The sequence below is a fragment of the Calidris pugnax genome, unplaced genomic scaffold (genome assembly GCF_001431845.1).
Source record: "Calidris pugnax isolate Ruff unplaced genomic scaffold, ASM143184v1 scaffold263, whole genome shotgun sequence".
Lineage (NCBI taxonomy): Eukaryota > Metazoa > Chordata > Aves > Charadriiformes > Scolopacidae > Calidris > Calidris pugnax.
Window position 1 is genome coordinate 51,862 of NW_015090993.1, and position 18,491 is coordinate 70,352.

The 18,491-nt window shown below is 52.4% G+C and overlaps 1 protein-coding gene across 1 annotated transcript in view; it reads left to right on the top strand.

Moving 5' to 3' along the window:
* Window positions 1-3,502: 3,502 nt before the first annotated feature.
* The window catches only part of LOC106895408 (guanine nucleotide-binding protein G(k) subunit alpha-like), a 43,911-nt gene continuing 28,922 nt past the window's right edge, over window positions 3,503-18,491 (top strand). Inside the window, exons 1-2 of the mRNA XM_014954823.1 lie at window positions 3,503-3,627; window positions 3,783-3,959. Of these exons, the coding sequence (XP_014810309.1) occupies window positions 3,503-3,627; window positions 3,783-3,959 (302 nt within the window). The remainder of the gene's footprint in view (window positions 3,628-3,782; window positions 3,960-18,491) is intronic.

Consider the following 18,491-nt stretch of genomic DNA (forward strand, 5'->3'; position numbering starts at 1 on the left):
CAGGAGGTGGTTGAGATGATGGTGGCGGTGGTCTCCGTAGCTGATAACCCCAGGGTTGTTGGGGTAGAGGTGATCCCAAGAGCTCTTGGGAAGGAGAGAAGGGAGCGCACAGCTGAAACCCTCTTCCAGGAGCTGCTTTGGTGGGATTCTCACAGCCCCGTGGCTCCAGGAGGTAGTTGGGATGTTGTTGTTGGTGGTGGTCTCCGTAGCTGATAACCCCAGGGTTGTTGGGGTAGAGGTGATCCTGAGAGATCTTGGGAAGGAGAGGGTTTCAGCCGTGCACTCCCTTCTTCCAGGAGACGCTTTGGTGGGATTCTTACAGCCCTGTGGCTCCAGGAGGTGGTTGAGATGGTGGTGGTGGTGGTCTCCATAGCTGGTAACCCCAGGGTTGTTGGGGTAGAGGTGATCCCGAGAGCTCTTGGGAAGGAGAGGGGGTTTCAGCCGTGTGCTCCCTTCTTCCAGGAGCTGCTTTGGTGGGATTCTTACAGCCCCATGGCTCCAGGAGGTGGTTGAGATGATGGTGGTGGTGGTCTCCATAGCTGGTAACCCCAGGGTTGTTGGGGTAGAGGTGATCCCAAGAGCTCTTGGGAAGGAGAGAGGATTTCAGCCGTGTGCTCCCTTCTTCCAGGAGCTGCTTTGCTGGGATTCTCACAGCCCTGTGTCTCCAGGAGGTGGTTGGGATGTTGTTGGTGGTCTCCATAGCTGGTAGCCCCAGGGTTGTTGGGGTGGAGGTGATCCCAAGAGCTCTTGGGAAGGAGAGAGGGTTTCAGTTGTGCTCTCCCTTCTTCCAGGAGCCGCTTTGGTGGGATTCTTACAGCCCCGTGGCATCAGGAGGTGGTTGAGATGGTAGTGGTGGTGGTGGTCTCCATAGCTGGTAGCCCCAGGGTTTTTGGGACAGAGGTGATCCCAAGAGCTCCTGGGAAGGAGAGAGGGTTTCAGCCATGCACTCCCTTCTTCTAGGAGCTGCTTCTGTGGGATTCTTACAGCCCTGTGGCACCAGGAGGTGGTTGGGATGATGGTGGTGGTGGTCTCCATAGCTGGTAGCCCCAAGGTTGTTGGGGTAGAGGTGATCCCAAGAGCTCTTGGGAAGGAGAGAGGGTTTCAGCCGTGCGCTGCCTTCTTCCAGGGGCCGCTTTGGTGGGATTCTCACAGCCCCGTGGCTCCAGGAGGTGGTTGAGATGATGGTGGTGGTGGTCTCCATAGCTGATTACCTCTACCCCAACAACCCCGGGGTTATCCCAACAGCTCTTGGGAAGGAGAGAGGGTTTCAGCCGTGTGCTCCCTTCTTCCAGGAGCTGCTTTGCTGGGATTCTCACAGCCCTGTGTCTCCAGGAGGTGGTTGGGATGTTGTTGGTGGTCTCCATAGCTGGTAGCCCCAGGGTTGTTGGGGTGGAGGTGATCCCAAGAGCTCTTGGGAAGGAGAGAGGGTTTCAGTTGTGCTCTCCCTTCTTCCAGGAGCCGCTTTGGTGGGATTCTTACAGCCCCGTGGCATCAGGAGGTGGTTGAGATGGTAGTGGTGGTGGTGGTCTCCATAGCTGGTAGCCCCAGGGTTTTTGGGACAGAGGTGATCCCAAGAGCTCCTGGGAAGGAGAGAGGGTTTCAGCCATGCACTCCCTTCTTCCAGGAGCTGCTTTGGTGGAATTCTCACAGCCCTGTGGCTCCAGGAGGTGGTTGAGATGATGGTGGTGGTGGTCTCCATAGCTGGTAACCCCAGGGTTGTTGGGGTAGAGGTGATCCTGAGAGCTCTTGGGAAGGAGAGAGGGTTTCAGCCGTGTGCTCCCTTCTTCCAGGAGCTGCTTTGGTGGAATTCTCACAGCCCTGTGGCTCCAGGAGGTGGTTGAGATGATGGTGGTGGTGGTCTCCATAGCTGGTAACCCCAGGGTTGTTGGGGTAGAGGTGATCCTGAGAGCTCTTGGGAAGGAGAGAGGGTTTCAGCCGTGTGCTCCCTTCTTCCAGGAGCTGCTTTGGTGGAATTCTCACAGCCCTGTGGCTCCAGGAGGTGGTTGAGATGATGGTGGTGGTGGTCTCCATAGCTGGTAACCCCAGGGTTGTTGGGGTAGAGGTGATCCTGAGAGCTCTTGGGAAGGAGAGAGGGTTTCAGCCGTGTGCTCCCTTCTTCCAGGAGCTGCTTTGGTGGAATTCTCACAGCCCTGTGGCTCCAGGAGGTGGTTGAGATGATGGTGGTGGTGGTCTCCATAGCTGGTAACCCCAGGGTTGTTGGGGTAGAGGTGATCCTGAGAGCTCTTGGGAAGGAGAGAGGGTTTCAGCCGTGTGCTCCCTTCTTCCAGGAGCTGCTTTGGTGGAATTCTCACAGCCCTGTGGCTCCAGGAGGTGGTTGAGATGATGGTGGTGGTGGTCTCCATAGCTGGTAACCCCAGGGTTGTTGGGGTAGAGGTGATCCTGAGAGCTCTTGGGAAGGAGAGAGGGTTTCAGCCGTGTGCTCCCTTCTTCCAGGAGCTGCTTTGGTGGAATTCTCACAGCCCTGTGGCTCCAGGAGGTGGTTGAGATGATGGTGGTGGTGGTCTCCATAGCTGGTAACCCCAGGGTTGTTGGGGTAGAGGTGATCCTGAGAGCTCTTGGGAAGGAGAGAGGGTTTCAGCCGTGTGCTCCCTTCTTCCAGGAGCTGCTTTGGTGGAATTCTCACAGCCCTGTGGCTCCAGGAGGTGGTTGAGATGATGGTGGTGGTGGTCTCCATAGCTGGTAACCCCAGGGTTGTTGGGGTAGAGGTGATCCTGAGAGCTCTTGGGAAGGAGAGAGGGTTTCAGCCGTGTGCTCCCTTCTTCCAGGAGCTGCTTTGGTGGAATTCTCACAGCCCTGTGGCTCCAGGAGGTGGTTGAGATGATGGTGGTGGTGGTCTCCATAGCTGGTAACCCCAGGGTTGTTGGGGTAGAGGTGATCCTGAGAGCTCTTGGGAAGGAGAGAGGGTTTCAGCCGTGTGCTCCCTTCTTCCAGGAGCTGCTTTGGTGGAATTCTCACAGCCCTGTGGCTCCAGGAGGTGGTTGAGATGATGGTGGTGGTGGTCTCCATAGCTGGTAACCCCAGGGTTGTTGGGGTAGAGGTGATCCTGAGAGCTCTTGGGAAGGAGAGAGGGTTTCAGCCGTGTGCTCCCTTCTTCCAGGAGCTGCTTTGGTGGAATTCTCACAGCCCTGTGGCTCCAGGAGGTGGTTGAGATGATGGTGGTGGTGGTCTCCATAGCTGGTAACCCCAGGGTTGTTGGGGTAGAGGTGATCCTGAGAGCTCTTGGGAAGGAGAGAGGGTTTCAGCCGTGTGCTCCCTTCTTCCAGGAGCTGCTTTGGTGGAATTCTCACAGCCCTGTGGCTCCAGGAGGTGGTTGAGATGATGGTGGTGGTGGTCTCCATAGCTGGTAACCCCAGGGTTGTTGGGGTAGAGGTGATCCTGAGAGCTCTTGGGAAGGAGAGAGGGTTTCAGCCGTGTGCTCCCTTCTTCCAGGAGCTGCTTTGGTGGAATTCTCACAGCCCTGTGGCTCCAGGAGGTGGTTGAGATGATGGTGGTGGTGGTCTCCATAGCTGATTACCTCTACCCCAACAACCCCGGGGTTATCCCAACAGCTCTTGGGAAGGAGAGAGGGTTTCAGCCGTGTGCTCCCTTCTTCCAGGAGCTGCTTTGGTGGGATTCTCACAGCCCCGTGGCTCCAGGAGGTGGTTGAGATGATGGTGGTGGTGGTCTCCATAGCTGGTAGCCCCAGGGTTGTTGGGGTGGAGGTGATCCCAAGAGCTCTTGGGAAGGAGAGAGGGTTTCAGCCGTGCGCTGCCTTCTTCCAGGGGCCGCTTTGGTGGGATTCTCACAGCCCCGTGGCTCCAGGAGGTGGTTGAGATGATGGTGGTGGTGGTCTCCATAGCTGATTACCTCTACCCCAACAACCCCGGGGTTATCCCAACAGCTCTTGGGAAGGAGAGAGGGTTTCAGCCGTGTGCTCCCTTCTTCCAGGAGCTGCTTTGGTGAGATTCTTACAGCCCTGTGGCTCCAGGAGGTGGTTGAGATGATGGTGGTGGTGGTCTCCGTAGCTGATAACCCCAAGGTTGTTGGGGTAGAGGTGATCCCAAGAGCTCTTGGCGTGGCAGCAGCTCCTCCGATGGGAATGTGGAGTCACTTCATCACGTTTTCCCTTTCACAACTCCGGGCGTTGAGCAACTCCCAAGGCTTTCGTGTTGCTCTGTTGGTTTCTTTCAGAACCAAAAGTAAACCTGAGCGTTGAATAGGGACCGACCCAAGGTCATGCCAACCCCTGCTGTGTAAGCTGGGTACAGTTTGAATCACATCATTTGCCAAATTAACACTTTCCACACCAAAAAAAACCCCCAACCAGCTCTGGGAGGCTGGGAACAGCCTGGGAATCCTCGCTCAAATCCCATCCCCTGCTAAAAAAAAAACAAAACCTCTTTTTTCTTCATGCCCCTCCAGGAAAACGCTGCTCTGCAGGTGCAGACATGCAAGTTGGTGGTTTTTTGGTTTGTTGTTTTTTGGTTTTTTTTTGCTGATGTAGGAACCTGTGGGATTTTCCAGTTGGGATGAGCAGCCAAACTGGAGGAGGGCGTGATGAAGCTGGTTGGTTCAGGTGCTGGTTTCCTTCTCTTCACTCTCCCTTTCCCAAGGGTTGGCACATCATGTCCGTGGCAGGGGGTGGGTTTGCGTGACATCGAGTGACAAAGCTCATTGTTGGGTGCCCAAAGTTGCCAAATCCAGCCCGTTTTGCCCTGTTTTGCTGTGCAAATGGCATTTCGGTGCCATTTGTGGCCAATAGTGAACTATTTGTGCCTAAAACGTGCCGTTATTCAGCCTGTTACAGCTTTACCAGATGCCCAAAGTTGCCAAATCCAGCCTGTTTTGCCCCGTTTTGGTGGCTCCAGCTACGCGGACGCAGCCAATAATGAACTATTTGTGCCTAAAACGCGCCGTTATTCAGCCTGTTACAGCTTTACCAGGTTTGGATACTCCATGTAATTATCTCGAAGTGTTCCTGCTAATTCATGCAAAAATAATTAAAAGCAGAAGTTTGTTCTAAAATAACCTTTATCTCCATAACTGGGCGAGCTCTGCCCCTCCTGGAGGCCTCACCTTGTTTCTGAGACTGATTTTTCTGACCTTTTTTCCCCCAAAAAAGCTTCCTCAGCACCATTCTTGGGGAGATTTGGTTGTGTTTTGGTAAAAGAGAGAAAGGAGCCGTTGAGGGATGCAAATCAGGGGGGAGCTGTTGCTGCTGCTTCTAATATCATTCACCAGAAGTAGCTTTTTTGAGCACAAACAGCTGCTCTGTCGCGGGTCCCTATTTCAGAGGGACCATCAAGGTCTCAGACCTGGTCGCTCCTTGGCTCTGGAGATGCTTAGTGTCCTTTGAAGGTGGTGTGAAGCTCTGAGGTGGGTCTCCAGCTTGGGTTGTCCTGGTTCTGCAGTGGTGGGAGCTGCTCTGAGCATCCTCCCTGGCTGCAGGAGCTGATGGGGGGACCCTGCCGGGGGTGACATGGGGGGACCCTTCCTGAGGAACCCGCAGGGAGCCGTTGCCCTGTCTGAGCTGTGCCTGGAGCTTTCCTCCTGTGAGCTCTTTGAGGCACGTGGTGTGTATCTTGTGACTCGTGGCCAGATAAAAATTCTTCTCACAAATGCATAGAATCATAGAATTGTCCAGATTGGGAAGGACCTTTGAGATCTTTGAGTCCAACCATCAACCCGACACTGCCCAAACCACCCCTAACCCATGGCCCTCAGCACCACATCTCCATGGCTTTTAAATACCTCCAGTGATGGAGACTCCAACGCATCCCTGGGCAGCCTGTTCCAGTGCTTGATAACCCTTTGGGGGAAGAAATTGTTCCCAATATCCATCCTAAACCTCCCGTGCAGCAGTTGGGCTCAGCCCTGAGCTGCATTTCCATGAGATAAAAATTAGACAAGCGGAACAAGTCCAGTGGAGGCCAGGGAGATGCTGGGAGGGCTGGAGCCCCTCTGCTGGGAGGGGGGGCTGAGAGAGTTGGGGGGGTTCAGCCTGGAGAAGAGAAGGCTCCGGGGAGACCTTGGAGCCCCTTCCAGTCCCTCCAGGGGCTCCAGGAGAGATGGGGAGGGACTCTGGATCAGGGAGGGGAGCCCTAGGACAAGGACAAGTTTTAAACGAAAAGAGTGAAGGTTTAGATGAGATGTGGGGCAGAACTTGTTTGGTGTGAGGGTGGTGAGAGCCTGGCCCAGGTTGCCCCGAGAAGCTGTGGCTGCCCCATCCCTGGAGGGGTTCAAGGGCAGGTTGGAGGGGGCTTTGGGCAACCTGGTCTCCTTGAAGATGTCCCAGCCACTAGAAGGGATGGAACTGAATAAACTTTAAGGTAGAGGTTGAGCTGAGCTGTGGGGAAGAACTTCTTTGGTGTGAGGGTGGTGAGAGCCTGGCCCAGGTTGCCCCGAGAAGCTGTGGCTGCCCCATCCCTGGAGGGGTTCAAGGGCAGGTTGGAGGGGGCTTGGAGCAACCTGGTCTGATGGGAGGTGTCCCTGCCCAGGGACTGGAACTCGATGATCTTCAAGGTCCCTTCCAACCCAAACCATTCCATGATTCTATGAAATCCAGACACACAGATGGGTTTGGGCCTGGCGCTGGGAGCTGAGGACGGACAACTCATCACAGCTGCAGATGGAGCAAACGGCTGGGGAATTGGGATTTCATCCCTCTCCTCCAAGAGCCCTCTGGATATGGTTCAACTTTCATTAAATTCTGAGGCAGAGCATTGAAATAACTTTTCTTGGAAGAGGAGAGCGTGTGCTGCGACGAAGAATTTTTTAATTAGAATGTGGCTTTTTTTTTCTTTTAAAAATTTTGAGCAACTCTGGCCTTAAAGGCACGATGCTCCCCGTTCCAGACACTTGCTCCTCCCGGAGCGGGACCCAGCAGTGATCTCTTAAGGACTTGGAAGTTTGCATCTGCAATAACTGGCAGATGCTGATTATTTTTCTTAACGAAGGGGGTGATCCCCCCTCCTCTGTGCCCTCACCTTTTGTTCCCCGTCCCAACGCCTGGCTCTCGTTTCATGTTTTCTCAGTTGGTGTTTGGTAACTTCTCTGCCTCCTTTAACCTTCTCTCCTTACCGGGGTGGCACCTCCTGGGTTCTCTTGGAAAACAAACAAGAGGCAGGAGCCAAATTTTGGGGGGGCGAGCGGAGGCGCCGGTGGAGCTCAGCCTCCCACCGGTCGGTGGTTTTGGGGGGTCTCCATCCCTCCTGGTTTGAGGAATGAGCTTCTCCCTCCTCAGCGGAGAGGAACCCGCAGCCCGTTCCTCACTCAGTTGCTTATTTTGAGAAGGGTTTTTGAACGAGTCGGGGACTGTTGTCCCTGCATCAGCTTGGGTGGATGTTTGAGTTCCACATCATCCGTTGCTTTCTGGTGGAACTCCCATTTTACAGGCCTTGCTTGGCCGTTTCTTGGTTGTCTTCTGCTGATATTAGTGTCCAAGCAGATCAGACAGTGCCTTTTTTATCCCATATCTCAGCAAGTTTGCTGGTGGCACCAAACTGGGAGGAGTGGGTGACACACCAGAAGGTTGTGCCACCATCCAGCGAGAGCTGGGTGTAGAGGAACCTCATGAAGATCAAGCACAAGTGTAGGGTCCTGCAGCTCAGGAGGAATAACCCCATGGACTGTTACAGGTTTGGGTTGAGCTGCTGGAGAGAGGGAGACCTTGGAGTCATCAAGCACGAGTGTAGGGTCCTGCAGCTCAGGAGGAATGACCCCATGGACTGTTACAGGTTTGGGTTGAGCTGCTGGAGAGAGGGAGACCTTGGAGTCCTGGTGGACAACCAAGGTCAAGTTGCCCATGAGCCAGCAGTGTGCACTTGTGGCCAAGAAGGCCAATGGTCTCCTGGGGGGGCATAAGAAGACCGTGGGCAGCAGGTGGAGGGAGGTCATCCTGCCCCTCTGCTCTGCCCTGGGGAGGGCCCAGCTGGAGCACTGGGACCAGTTCTGGGCCCCCCAGTTCCAGAAGGACAGGGAACTGCTGGAGAGGGGACAGTGGAGGCTACAAAGATGCTCAGGGTCAGGAGCATCTCTCAGCTGAGGGACCTGGGGCTGTTCAGCTGGAGAAGAGCAGCCTGAGAGGGGATCTCATGGATGCTGAGCAATAGCTAAAGGGTGGGGGGCAAGAAGATGGGACCAGACTCTTCTCAGTGGTGCCTGGGGACAGGACAAGGAGCAACAGGCACAAACTGGAACATAAGAAGTTCCATCTCAACATGAGGAGGAACTTCTTGACTTTGAGGGTGGCAGAGCCCTGGCAGAGGCTGCCCAGGGAGGTGGTGGAGTCTCCTTCTCTGGAGACATTCAAACCCCACCTGGCCACGTTCCTGTGGGACCTGCTCTGGGTGGCCCTCCTTTGGCAGGGGGTTGGACTGGATGATCTCCAGAGGTCCCTTCTGACCCTGACCAGTCTGAGATTCTTTGAGAGCATCCACTTGGTGGCAATCCCACCCGAGAAGGATGGATATTACTGTGTCATCCCATGGCATTGAGAGGATAAAAAACCTGCTGTGGGTGGTGTCTTCAGGATGACTTTCACAACAGGTTAGGGGAGGTGTTTGCTGCGTTCCTGATGTGCTGCAGCACTTCCCTGGAGGTTGCTCCTCACCCTCAAACCCAGGTCTGGACGTAAAGGATATAGAAATATAAGTCTTGAACAACATAAGGAGCTGCAGGTGAGAAAGGGGTTGCCCAGGAGGCCCCAGCCAGGAGAGATGTTCATCTGATCTCCAGCCAAAAGACACACGGCGGCGGCGTGTTGTGTGTCAGCGGGTGTCTGGAGCCCACGCTGCTCGACAGCAGGCGCAATTAGTCTAAAACACTCCCGGGGGGGGGCCTTCAAAGAGCTGCAAAAAAAAAAAACCAAACCTGCAAAAACAGAAGTCCCGGGGCTGGCTCTTGGCTGCCGAGTGTAAAATGCGGCAAAGGGGCCTCTTGCTGCAGAGAACGAGGTGTTTGGAGGTGATTTCTCAAAGGATTTGAATGTTGTGGTTGGGGAGGAGGGGTCTGGGGGTTCTTGTAGTGAGAATTTAGGATACAGGTTGTTACGGTGTCCTACCACAAGCATGGCTGGTGCTGGCTTCATGGAGAAGATGGGCATGGCTGGTATTAACCATTTTCAGCCTTGGGCCGGTTCATGGTGGGAATGAAAGGTTGGGTTCCCACCAGAGAAGGGTTTTCTCCAACATTTGGGTGGGTTCGTGGTTGCTGGCAGTTCCACTTGTGACATCCCTTTTGTCCCCGAGCCAGCGGTGGCTGCTGCAGAGTCGGGATGAGGTGACACAGATGTTCACATCCCTCTCCTAAATCTCATTAGAACTTTGTTTGCGTTCTGGCTGTGGGTGAAAATAGGGTTTTTTCTGCAAGAAATTCTTCTGTATCAAAGGTAAATAGCAACGGTGCCACCCACATCCTCTTGCTCACGAGCCTTGTGGCTTGTTGGGTGCAGAAGACCATCCCCTGTAGGACGGGTGTCCTGTAGTCACCAAAAGACCTGCTTAGGGAGTCACTTCTCTGAGGTTTGTTGTTCTTGAGGGGTGACAATGGAGGAGCATCAGCAGTTCCTGTCTGTCCATCACTCCAAGCAGTTGTAGACCCCTTGTCCTCTTCCTCAGCTGGGGCTGTGCCAATTTACATGGTCATTAAGATCTGGTGCAACAGCCGGGCAAGGAGGGGAAAACCCCAAGCTGCCCACCTTCCCTAACGAGCCTTTTTTTTTTTCCTTTTCCCAGTTTCTATCTTTAATTTCAACAGGAAAAACTTTCTGAAGTTCTTTCATTTTGTAATTGCACAATTTGAAGCTTTTTTTTTTTTTTTCCTTTTCCCATTTTCTATCTTTAATTTCAACAGGAAAAACTTTCTGAAGTTCTTTCATTTTGTAATTGCACAATTTGGGGCCCGTTTTTGCAACTCTGTAAGCAACTGGGGAGGGACTTTTGATGAGGGAGGGGAGCCCTAGGAGGAGGGGGAAGGGTTTGACCCTCAAAGAGGGGAGATTGAGATGAAATGTGGGGAAGAACTTCTTGGCTGGGAGGGTGGTGGGAGCCTGGCCCAGGTTGCCCCGAGAAGCTGTGGCTGCCCCATCCCTGGAGGGGTTCAAGGCCAGGTTGGAGGGGGCTTGGAGCAACCTGGTGTGGTGGGAGGTGTCCCTGCCTGGGGCAGGGACTGGAAGCAAATGGTCTTCAAGGTCCCTTCCAACCCAAACCATTCCATGACTCTCTGAATTCGTTGGTGACGTGGATGGTCACTCGGATCTCCGGGTGGATGATGATGCAAGAGCTGAGCCTTCCTGGTGGTTGGTGGGACAGGGGTAGAATTCCTGTGAATATCTCAGTCATGGAGTGGTTTGGGTTGGAAGGGACCTTAAAGATCTTCCGAATGGTCATAGAATCATATGGGGTTGGAAGGGACCTCTGGAGATCATCTAGTCCAACCCTCCCGCCAAAGCAGGGCCACCCAGAGCAGGTCCTACAGGAACGTGTCCAGGTGGGTTTGAATGTCTCCAGAGAAGGAGACTCCACCACCTCCCTGGGCAGCCTCTTCCAGTGCTCTATCACAGTAAAGAAGTTCCTCCTCACGTTTAGGTGGAACTTCTTATGTTCAAGTTTGTGCCCATTTCTTCTTGTCCTGTCCCTGGGTCCCGGGATGCTTCCAACCCAGTGTTTCCCAGGTTGTGATGTGGTATGATGTGTCGTGGTTTGGGACACGGTGTTGCCACAAATTAAATGGGTTTTTGGTCTCTCTCCGTGCTGGCACCCACTCCCTGGCAGGCTCTTCTGCTTCGAGAGATGTTCTTCATCCTCGGCGCTGCCCGGCGTGGAGGTGGTCACCGTGCCAAGGGCTTGAGGGCTTCCTCTTTTGAGGCACAAGAGAAGGTTTCTACCTTTTACCAAGGTTCTAATCTTGTTAAAAATCTCCGCAGAAGCTTCAGGGCCATCATTAGGTGTTCAAAGCCTTTAAATAAAATGAGGATGAAGGTCCTAACAAAGATTCAAGGCTTAAAAATAAAGGTTTATAAAAGCTAATGCTCAGGTCCTCAGGGGTTAATGCTCATCACGGAGGTATCTACAGTTTTATGGTTTCAAGTCTTAAATTTTCTGGCTTCTACAAACGACGTATTGAATGGCTGAATGTAAGAGTTGATTCTTTCCCTGATTTTTTTTGTATGAGGAGGTTATTGGATTCATATGGAAAAATAAATACAATGGCATGTGGTGTTGGGAGGTGGGAAACCCTCCTCCAGGGCTGGTGCTGGTCCTGAGCATCCTCCGGGTACCTTCTTGGGGGGGAAAACTGTACCTGCTACATCCCAGGTAAGCAGGATGCTGCGTTTGGGTTAAAAACCTGTTGAATTCATCCTAGGGCTTGTTTACCCAGTGTTTCCCAGGTTGTGATGTGGTATGATGTGTCGTGGTTTGGGACACGGTGTTGCCACAAATTAAATGGGTTTTTGGTCTCTCTCCGTGCTGGCACCCACTCCCTGGCAGGCTCTTCTGCTTCGAGAGATGTTCTTCATCCTCGGCGCTGCCCAGCGTGGAGGTGGTCACCGTGCCAAGGGCTTGAGGGCTTCCTCTTTTGAGGCACAAGAGAAGGTTTCTACCTTTTACCAAGGTTCTAATCTTGTTAAAAATCTCCGCAGAAGCTTCAGGGCCATCATTAGGTGTTCAAAGCCTTTAAATAAAACGAGGATGAAGGTCCTAACAAAGATTCAAGGCTTAAAAATAAAGGTTTATAAAAGCTAATGCTCAGGTCCTCAGGGGTTAATGCTCATCACGGAGGTATCTACAGTTTTATGGTTTCAAGTCTTAAATTTTCTGGCTTCTACAAACGACGTATTGAATGGCTGAATGTAAGAGTTGATTCTTTCCCTGATTTTTTTTGTATGAGGAGGTTATTGGATTCATATGGAAAAATAAATACAATGGCATGTGGTGTTGGGAGGTGGGAAACCCTCCTCCAGGGCTGGTGCTGGTCCTGAGCATCCTCCGGGTACCTTCTTGGGGGGGAAAACTGTACCTGCTACATCCCAGGTAAGCAGGATGCTGCGTTTGGGTTAAAAACCTGTTGAATTCATCCTAGGGCTTGTTTTAATTATGTTTTCAAAACGACATTCCTTCAAGAATCCTCCGTTTTTATTTTGTCCGGAGGCAGCGGCAACTTCAAGCGGTTTGTCTTCTAACATTAACTCCAAAGTGAAGCTTTGCTCAGCCCGTATGCCCTATTTAATTGTATATTGTTATTTTTTTTTTCTGATGTGTAGTTATTCTTGTACCAGCACAAGTGTCGACCTCAGCTGTTCCGGTTCCTGTTGACTTTTCTAACAATAGCTGTATTTTTAGGGGCTGGTCGTACGACACCGCTCCTTTCTTTATAAAGTGTTTTTTTTTTCCCTTTTTCCTGATTCCCAGCGCCGTTCTCTCACTGCATCCCATCCTATAGTTTGAGCTTCTCCTTCCGAGAGCTTTCCAGGGGTGCATTGAAATAAAAAAATCGTGAGAAGGGGAGATGGGAAGAATGTTAGCAGGGGTGGCAGCTCCCTCTTGGTCAAAAACACGTAGAATATTTTTGGATGAGAAGCTCAAAATGAGCCTGCAGGGTGCACTGGCAGCCCAGAAAGCCCCCAACACCCTGGGCTGTATCCCCAGCCCCATGGCCAGCAGGGAGACCAGGTACCTTCTTGGGGGGGGGAAACTGTACCGGCTACAGCCCAGGTAAGCAGGATGCTGCGTTTGGGTTAAAAACCTGTTGAATTCATCCTAGGGCTTGTTTTAATTATGTTTTCAAAACGACATTCCTTCAAGAATCCTCCGTTTTTATTTTGTCCGGAGGCAGCGGCAACTTCAAGCGGTTTGTCTTCTAACATTAACTCCAAAGTGAAGCTTTGCTCAGCCCGTATGCCCTATTTAATTGTATATTGTTATTTTTTTTTTCTGATGTGTAGTTATTCTTGTACCAGCACAAGTGTCGACCTCAGCTGTTCCGGTTCCTGTTGACTTTTCTAACAATAGCTGTATTTTTAGGGGCTGGTCGTACGACACCGCTCCTTTCTCTATAAAGTTTTTAATTTTTTTCCTCTTTTCCTGATTCCCAGCGCCGTTCTCTCACTGCATCCCATCCTATAGTTTGAGCTTCTCCTTCCGAGAGCTTTCCAGGGGTGCATTGAAATAAAAAAATCGTGAGAAGGGGAGATGGGAAGAATGTTAGCAGGGGTGGCAGCTCCCTCTTGGTCAAAAACACGTAGAATATTTTTGGATGAGAAGCTCAAAATGAGCCTGCAAGGTGCACTGGCAGCCCAGAAAGCCCCCAACACCCTGGGCTGTATCCCCAGCCCCATGGCCAGCAGGGAGACCCCCCCCCAAGTGCTGCCTCCAGCTCTGGGGCCACCAACATCAGAAGGACATGGAGCTGTTGGAGCGGGGCCAGAGGAGGCCCCGGAGATGCTGGGAGGGCTGGAGCCCCTCTGCTGGGAGGGGGGGCTGAGAGAGTTGGGGGGTTCAGCCTGGAGAAGAGAAGGCTCCGGGGAGACCTTGGAGCCCCTTCCAGTCCCTCAAGGGGCTCCGGGAGAGGAGGGACTGGGGAGGGACTCTTGATGAGGAAGGGGAACCCTAGGAGGAGGGGGAAGGGTTTGACCCTGAATCAAGACCAACCATCAACCCAACACCGACCAACCCACCACTGACCCGTGTCCCTCAGCAACGGCTTTTAGATCCCTCCAGGGATGGTATTTGGGGAGGGGAGCCATAGGATGAGGGGGAAGGGTTTTAAACCAAAAATGAGGAGATTGAGCTGAGATGTGGGGCAGAAATCCTTTGGTGTGAGGGTGGTGAGAGCCTGGCCCAGGTTGCCCTGAGAAGCTGCGGCTGCCCCATCCCTGGAGGGGTTCAAGGGCAGGTTGGAGGGGGCTTGGAGCAACCTGGGGTGGTGGGAGGTGTCCCTGCCCAGGGACTGGAACCGGATGGTCTTCAAGGTCCCTTCCAACCCAAACCATTCCATGATTCTTGAATCCAGCAGGATGGGGCTGCAAACCAGGAGGGAGGCAGCAGAAGGGGTGAGGACCCTCCAGAAACGTGGGTGCACGAGTACGAGGAGGGTGTGGGGGGTGTCCGAGGGCCTTCCCAGGTGGAATACAACCTCCTGTAGGAGCGCGGTTGCGTTCAAGGGGAGGTGTCCGTGTGCCCTTCCTGGGGTGGGGTGTTGGATGAACGTTGACAGGAAAGAAAACATCTGTTTTATCAGGGAAACATCCATCGGGGCTTGTGATGATTTGAATAACTCCTGCTCCCTGCCTGCAACGGCTCCCCTGGTGTTTCGGGGGCTGGACTCCACGCAGCTTTATCGTGCCATTGCTTTGGACCTTTTTTCTTAGTCTCTCAGAGGAAAGATTCTTCATTTTTGGGGTTTTTTTTGCAGGTGGGCTGTAGCCACAGCCAGGTGGTTGTGTCCCCGGGTCCATAACTCAGCTCTGTGGCTTCCCAGCTCCTCGAGTGAGACCCCAGGGGTTCTTCCCTGCCTGTTTAAGAGGGGGATGTTGGAAACACTAAGAAATTCCCCTGGATTTCGGAGTTCAGCGAGGGTTGCGGCATCATCCCGCCTCAGGAATGGTCTGGCAAAGTTTCCTGCCAAGCCCCTGCTGGGATTTGGAGGCTGTTGCTGTCGTTACGAGCTGCGTTCCCCTCCCCAGGCTGGGAATCAGAAACATCTCCCTCTTGCTAATTTTTTTATCTATCTTCCTCCCTTGTGCTTTAATGGATATTCCAGGTGCTTCTCTTCCCTCTCTCGAGGAAGAATTTGTTTCAGCACTGACCTGGTTTTCTCTTCAGAAAGTCTCAGATGCTGCGGGGCTTTTCTCCTTAGTTGGGAGGGGGGGGGTGGAAATTCCTCACCCAAAATACAGTTTAATACAGTTTTGATATGACTTCAGGAAAAAAAAAGCTCTTAATGTACCTTCTGAAGCAGGGAACTGGATGCTCGTGTCTGGAAGATGTGGGTAGTCTTTGACCTACCTCCCTTATTTCCTGAACAGGATGAATTAGGAAGGAAATGATTTAAAAGCAAACATTTTTATCCAGCCTGGAGTTGCATAGACCTGTAATTCCCAGCCCGAGCTGGGTTTTGATAGTTTGCTTGTTGCTCTCTTCCCTGTCATCTCCAGTGCTGAGGACATTCCCAACTCCTGCTGCAGGAAAGCCTCCGGCTTCCTCGGGGGGGGAAGCACTTGGGTGATAATTTCCTCCCCCCGTACACGTCCCTCTGCCATGGCTCAACCCTGAGAGCTCCTCGGGTTCCCTCCCCTCACCCTTCCCCTTCCAGAAGAACAAGGGATCAGGCTGGAGGACATCAAACAGGGTTTGCCACCCTCGGAGCGGGAGGGAGCTCAGCTCTGGGTGATGGTGACAAGCACTTTTGGGGTTATTCGGGTGGTTTGGGGTGATCTCTGGGGGTTTGCGGGAGCTGCGGTGCCTCCTGGGTTCAAAGGGAAAGGTTGGGATCTGAAGGAGGTGTTGAAGAACAAGCTGGGGAGGGACTCTGGATCAGGGAAGGAAGCCAAAGGACAGGAGGGGGAAGGTTTTGACACTGAAAGAGGGGAGATTGAGATGAGATGTGGGGAAGAACTTCTTCCCGAGAAGCTGTGGCTGCCCCATCCCTGGAGGGGTTCAAGGGCAGGTTGGAGGGGGCTTGGGGCAACCTGGTCTCCTTGAAGATGTCCCAGCCACTAGAAGGGATGGAACTGGATAAACTTTAAGGTCCCTTCCAACCCAAAACGTGCTGTGATTCTCTGGCGATTCCAGCCCTTCCCTGGGTTGGAGGGGACCTTTCAGTTCATCACTTCACTGAATTCTTGCAGAACATGCATTGATCAAAAAGCAGCAACTGCCTTGTGACAGGATCAACTGCCCTGGGTGTTCAGGGTGGGCAAGCAGAGCTGTGGGGATAAATAAGTTCTTTTCTTGCTAATTAGGAAAAAGAGAAGTTAAGGTTTCTGAAACGTTTTTTCCGTGGGGTTACGCCATCCACGCTTGGGTCAGCTCCGTGTCTGTGATGAAACGCCGTCCCCGTGAGCTCTGCTAATGGCAGCAAAAAGGAAAGGTTCGCTTTTACAGTGAGAAACACCCCATTAAGTCCCTGCCCAGGGCAGGAGGTGGGGACTCGATGATCTTCAAGGTCCCTTCCAACCCAAACCATCCTGTGAGTCTGTGACTTCATTGAATTCTTGCAGAACGTGCATCGATCAAAAAGCAGCAACTGCCCTGGGTGTTCAGGGTGGGCAAGCAGAGCTGTGGGGATAAGTAAGTTCTTTTCTTGCTAATTAAGAAAAAGAGAAGTTAAGGTTTCTGAAACGTTTTTTCCGTGGGGTTACGCCATCCACGCTTGGGTCAGCTCCGTGTCTGTGATGAAACGCCGTCCCCGTGAGCTCTGCTAATGGCAGCGAAAAGGAAAGGTTCGCTTTTACAGTGAGAAACACCCCATTAATGCCCTGACTTTTGTATTATTTTATTTTTTTTTTGCAGAGCTGTGGGGATAAATAAGTTCTTTTCTTGCTAATTAGGAAAAAGAGAAGTTAAGGTTTCTGAAACGTTTTTTCCGTGGGGTTACGCCATCCACGCTTGGGTCAGCTCCGTGTCTGTGATGAAACGCCGTCCCCGTGAGCTCTGCTAATGGCAGCGAAAAGGAAAGGTTCGCTTTTACAGTGAGAAACACCCCATTAATGCCCTGACTTTTGTATTATTTTATTTTTTTTTTTTAACCCGGTCGGATACAGCATCATATTTCATGATTTTTGAACTCTTTCTCACTCCCCATCTGGTCCTTCCCTGCCGTCCCAGGGGCCGGGTGCTTCCCCTGCGCGGTCCGTAAGAATTTCAGTGTAACTCTATCCCCTCGTTTCATGATTTTTGAACTCTTTCTTGCTCCCCATCTGGTCCCAGGGGCTGGGTGCTTCCCCTGCGCGGTCCGTAAGAATTTCAGTGTAACTCTATCCCCTCATCATCCTCATTTCTAATGCGAAGCATCAAGTTTTCTGGAGGTTGGAGCAGTGTTTCAGTAGCATTTAAATTCCTACTCTTTTTTTTTTCTTTTTTTCCTGTATAAAAGTACTTAACTGAAGGCTTAAGCCCCGCTCGAAGTGCAAACACGGGGTAAATGAAGCCGGGTGATAACAGGGAACAAAGGGTGTGGATTAAAAGCTGTTTTCCAAGTGGATAGAAGTGGGTCTGATATGGATTTCTTTATGCAAAGCCTTTGTGGCCGCTCCAGGGAACTGGGAAAAGGAGAATGGCAACTGGTGTGTGCTTCTGGGAATGGTCAGAGAAGTTCCCAGTGTCAAAGGAGAGAAGTGAGACCCTGAGGTGTGGAAACTGGGGCTGGGGAGGAAAAGAGTAAAATGGAAATGATTGTGGACTTTGTGTGGGGTCGAAGGTGAGATAAGGGCAGGGGGATCCTGGGGGGCATCAGGAAGAGCGTGGTCAGCAGGTGGAGGGAGGTCATCTTCCCCCTCTGGTCTACCTTGGGGAGGCCCCAGCTGGGGCATTGGGACCAGTTCTGGGCTCCCCAGTTCCAGAAGGACAGGGAACTGCTGGAGAGGGGACAGCAGAGGGCTACAGAGATGATGAGGGGCCTGGAGCATCCCTCTGATGAGGAGAGGCTGAGGGACTTGGGGCTTTTGGGGCTGGAGAAGAGAAGGCTGAGGGGGGATCTGATCAACACCATCCCTGGAGGTGTTCAAAAGACGGGTTGATGTAGTGCTGGGAGGTCTGGTTTAGTGATGATGCTCCTTGTTTGTTGTGTGGGTGTCTATTTTTGTCAGTCAGGTTGACGGTTGGACAAGATGATCTTTAAGGTCCCTTCCAACCTAGAAGATTCTGTGATTCTGTGAAGACTTCAAGAGTGGGTGTCAGGAGGATGGGGCAGGTCCTTTTTTCGGTGGTGCCCAGCGACAGGACAAGAGGGAACGGGCACAAACTTGAACATCAGAAGTTCCATCTCAACATGAGGAGGAACTTCTTGACTTTGAGGGTGGCAGAGCCCTGGCAGAGGCTGCCCAGGGAGGTGGTGGAGTCTCCTTCTCTGGAGACATCCAAAACCCACCTGTACATGTTCCTGGGCAACCTGCTCTGGGTGGACTTGCTCTGGCAGGGGGTTGGAGGAGATGATCTCCAGGGGTCCCTTCCAACCCCCTCCATTGTGTCATTCTGCGATAAGAGTAAAATTATAGGTGTAAAATGAGAACCATTGTGTCATTCTGCTATAAGAGTAAAATTATAGGTGTAAAATGAGAGAAACCCCTGAAAAAGCCCTCAGCTGTGTGGGAGGAGGGTTGTGCAGGTGTCTCACAATAGACCAGGGCGCTGTTAATGCTTTATTTTCTGAGCCATTAAGAGGAGAAGGAGCCTGACGTTGGGCATCTCATCGGCCAGCAGCTGCCAGCCCAGCAGGACCTCCCGGCCAACGACTCCGGAGCTGCAGGGCAGACGTTTTTAAATGACTGTTTA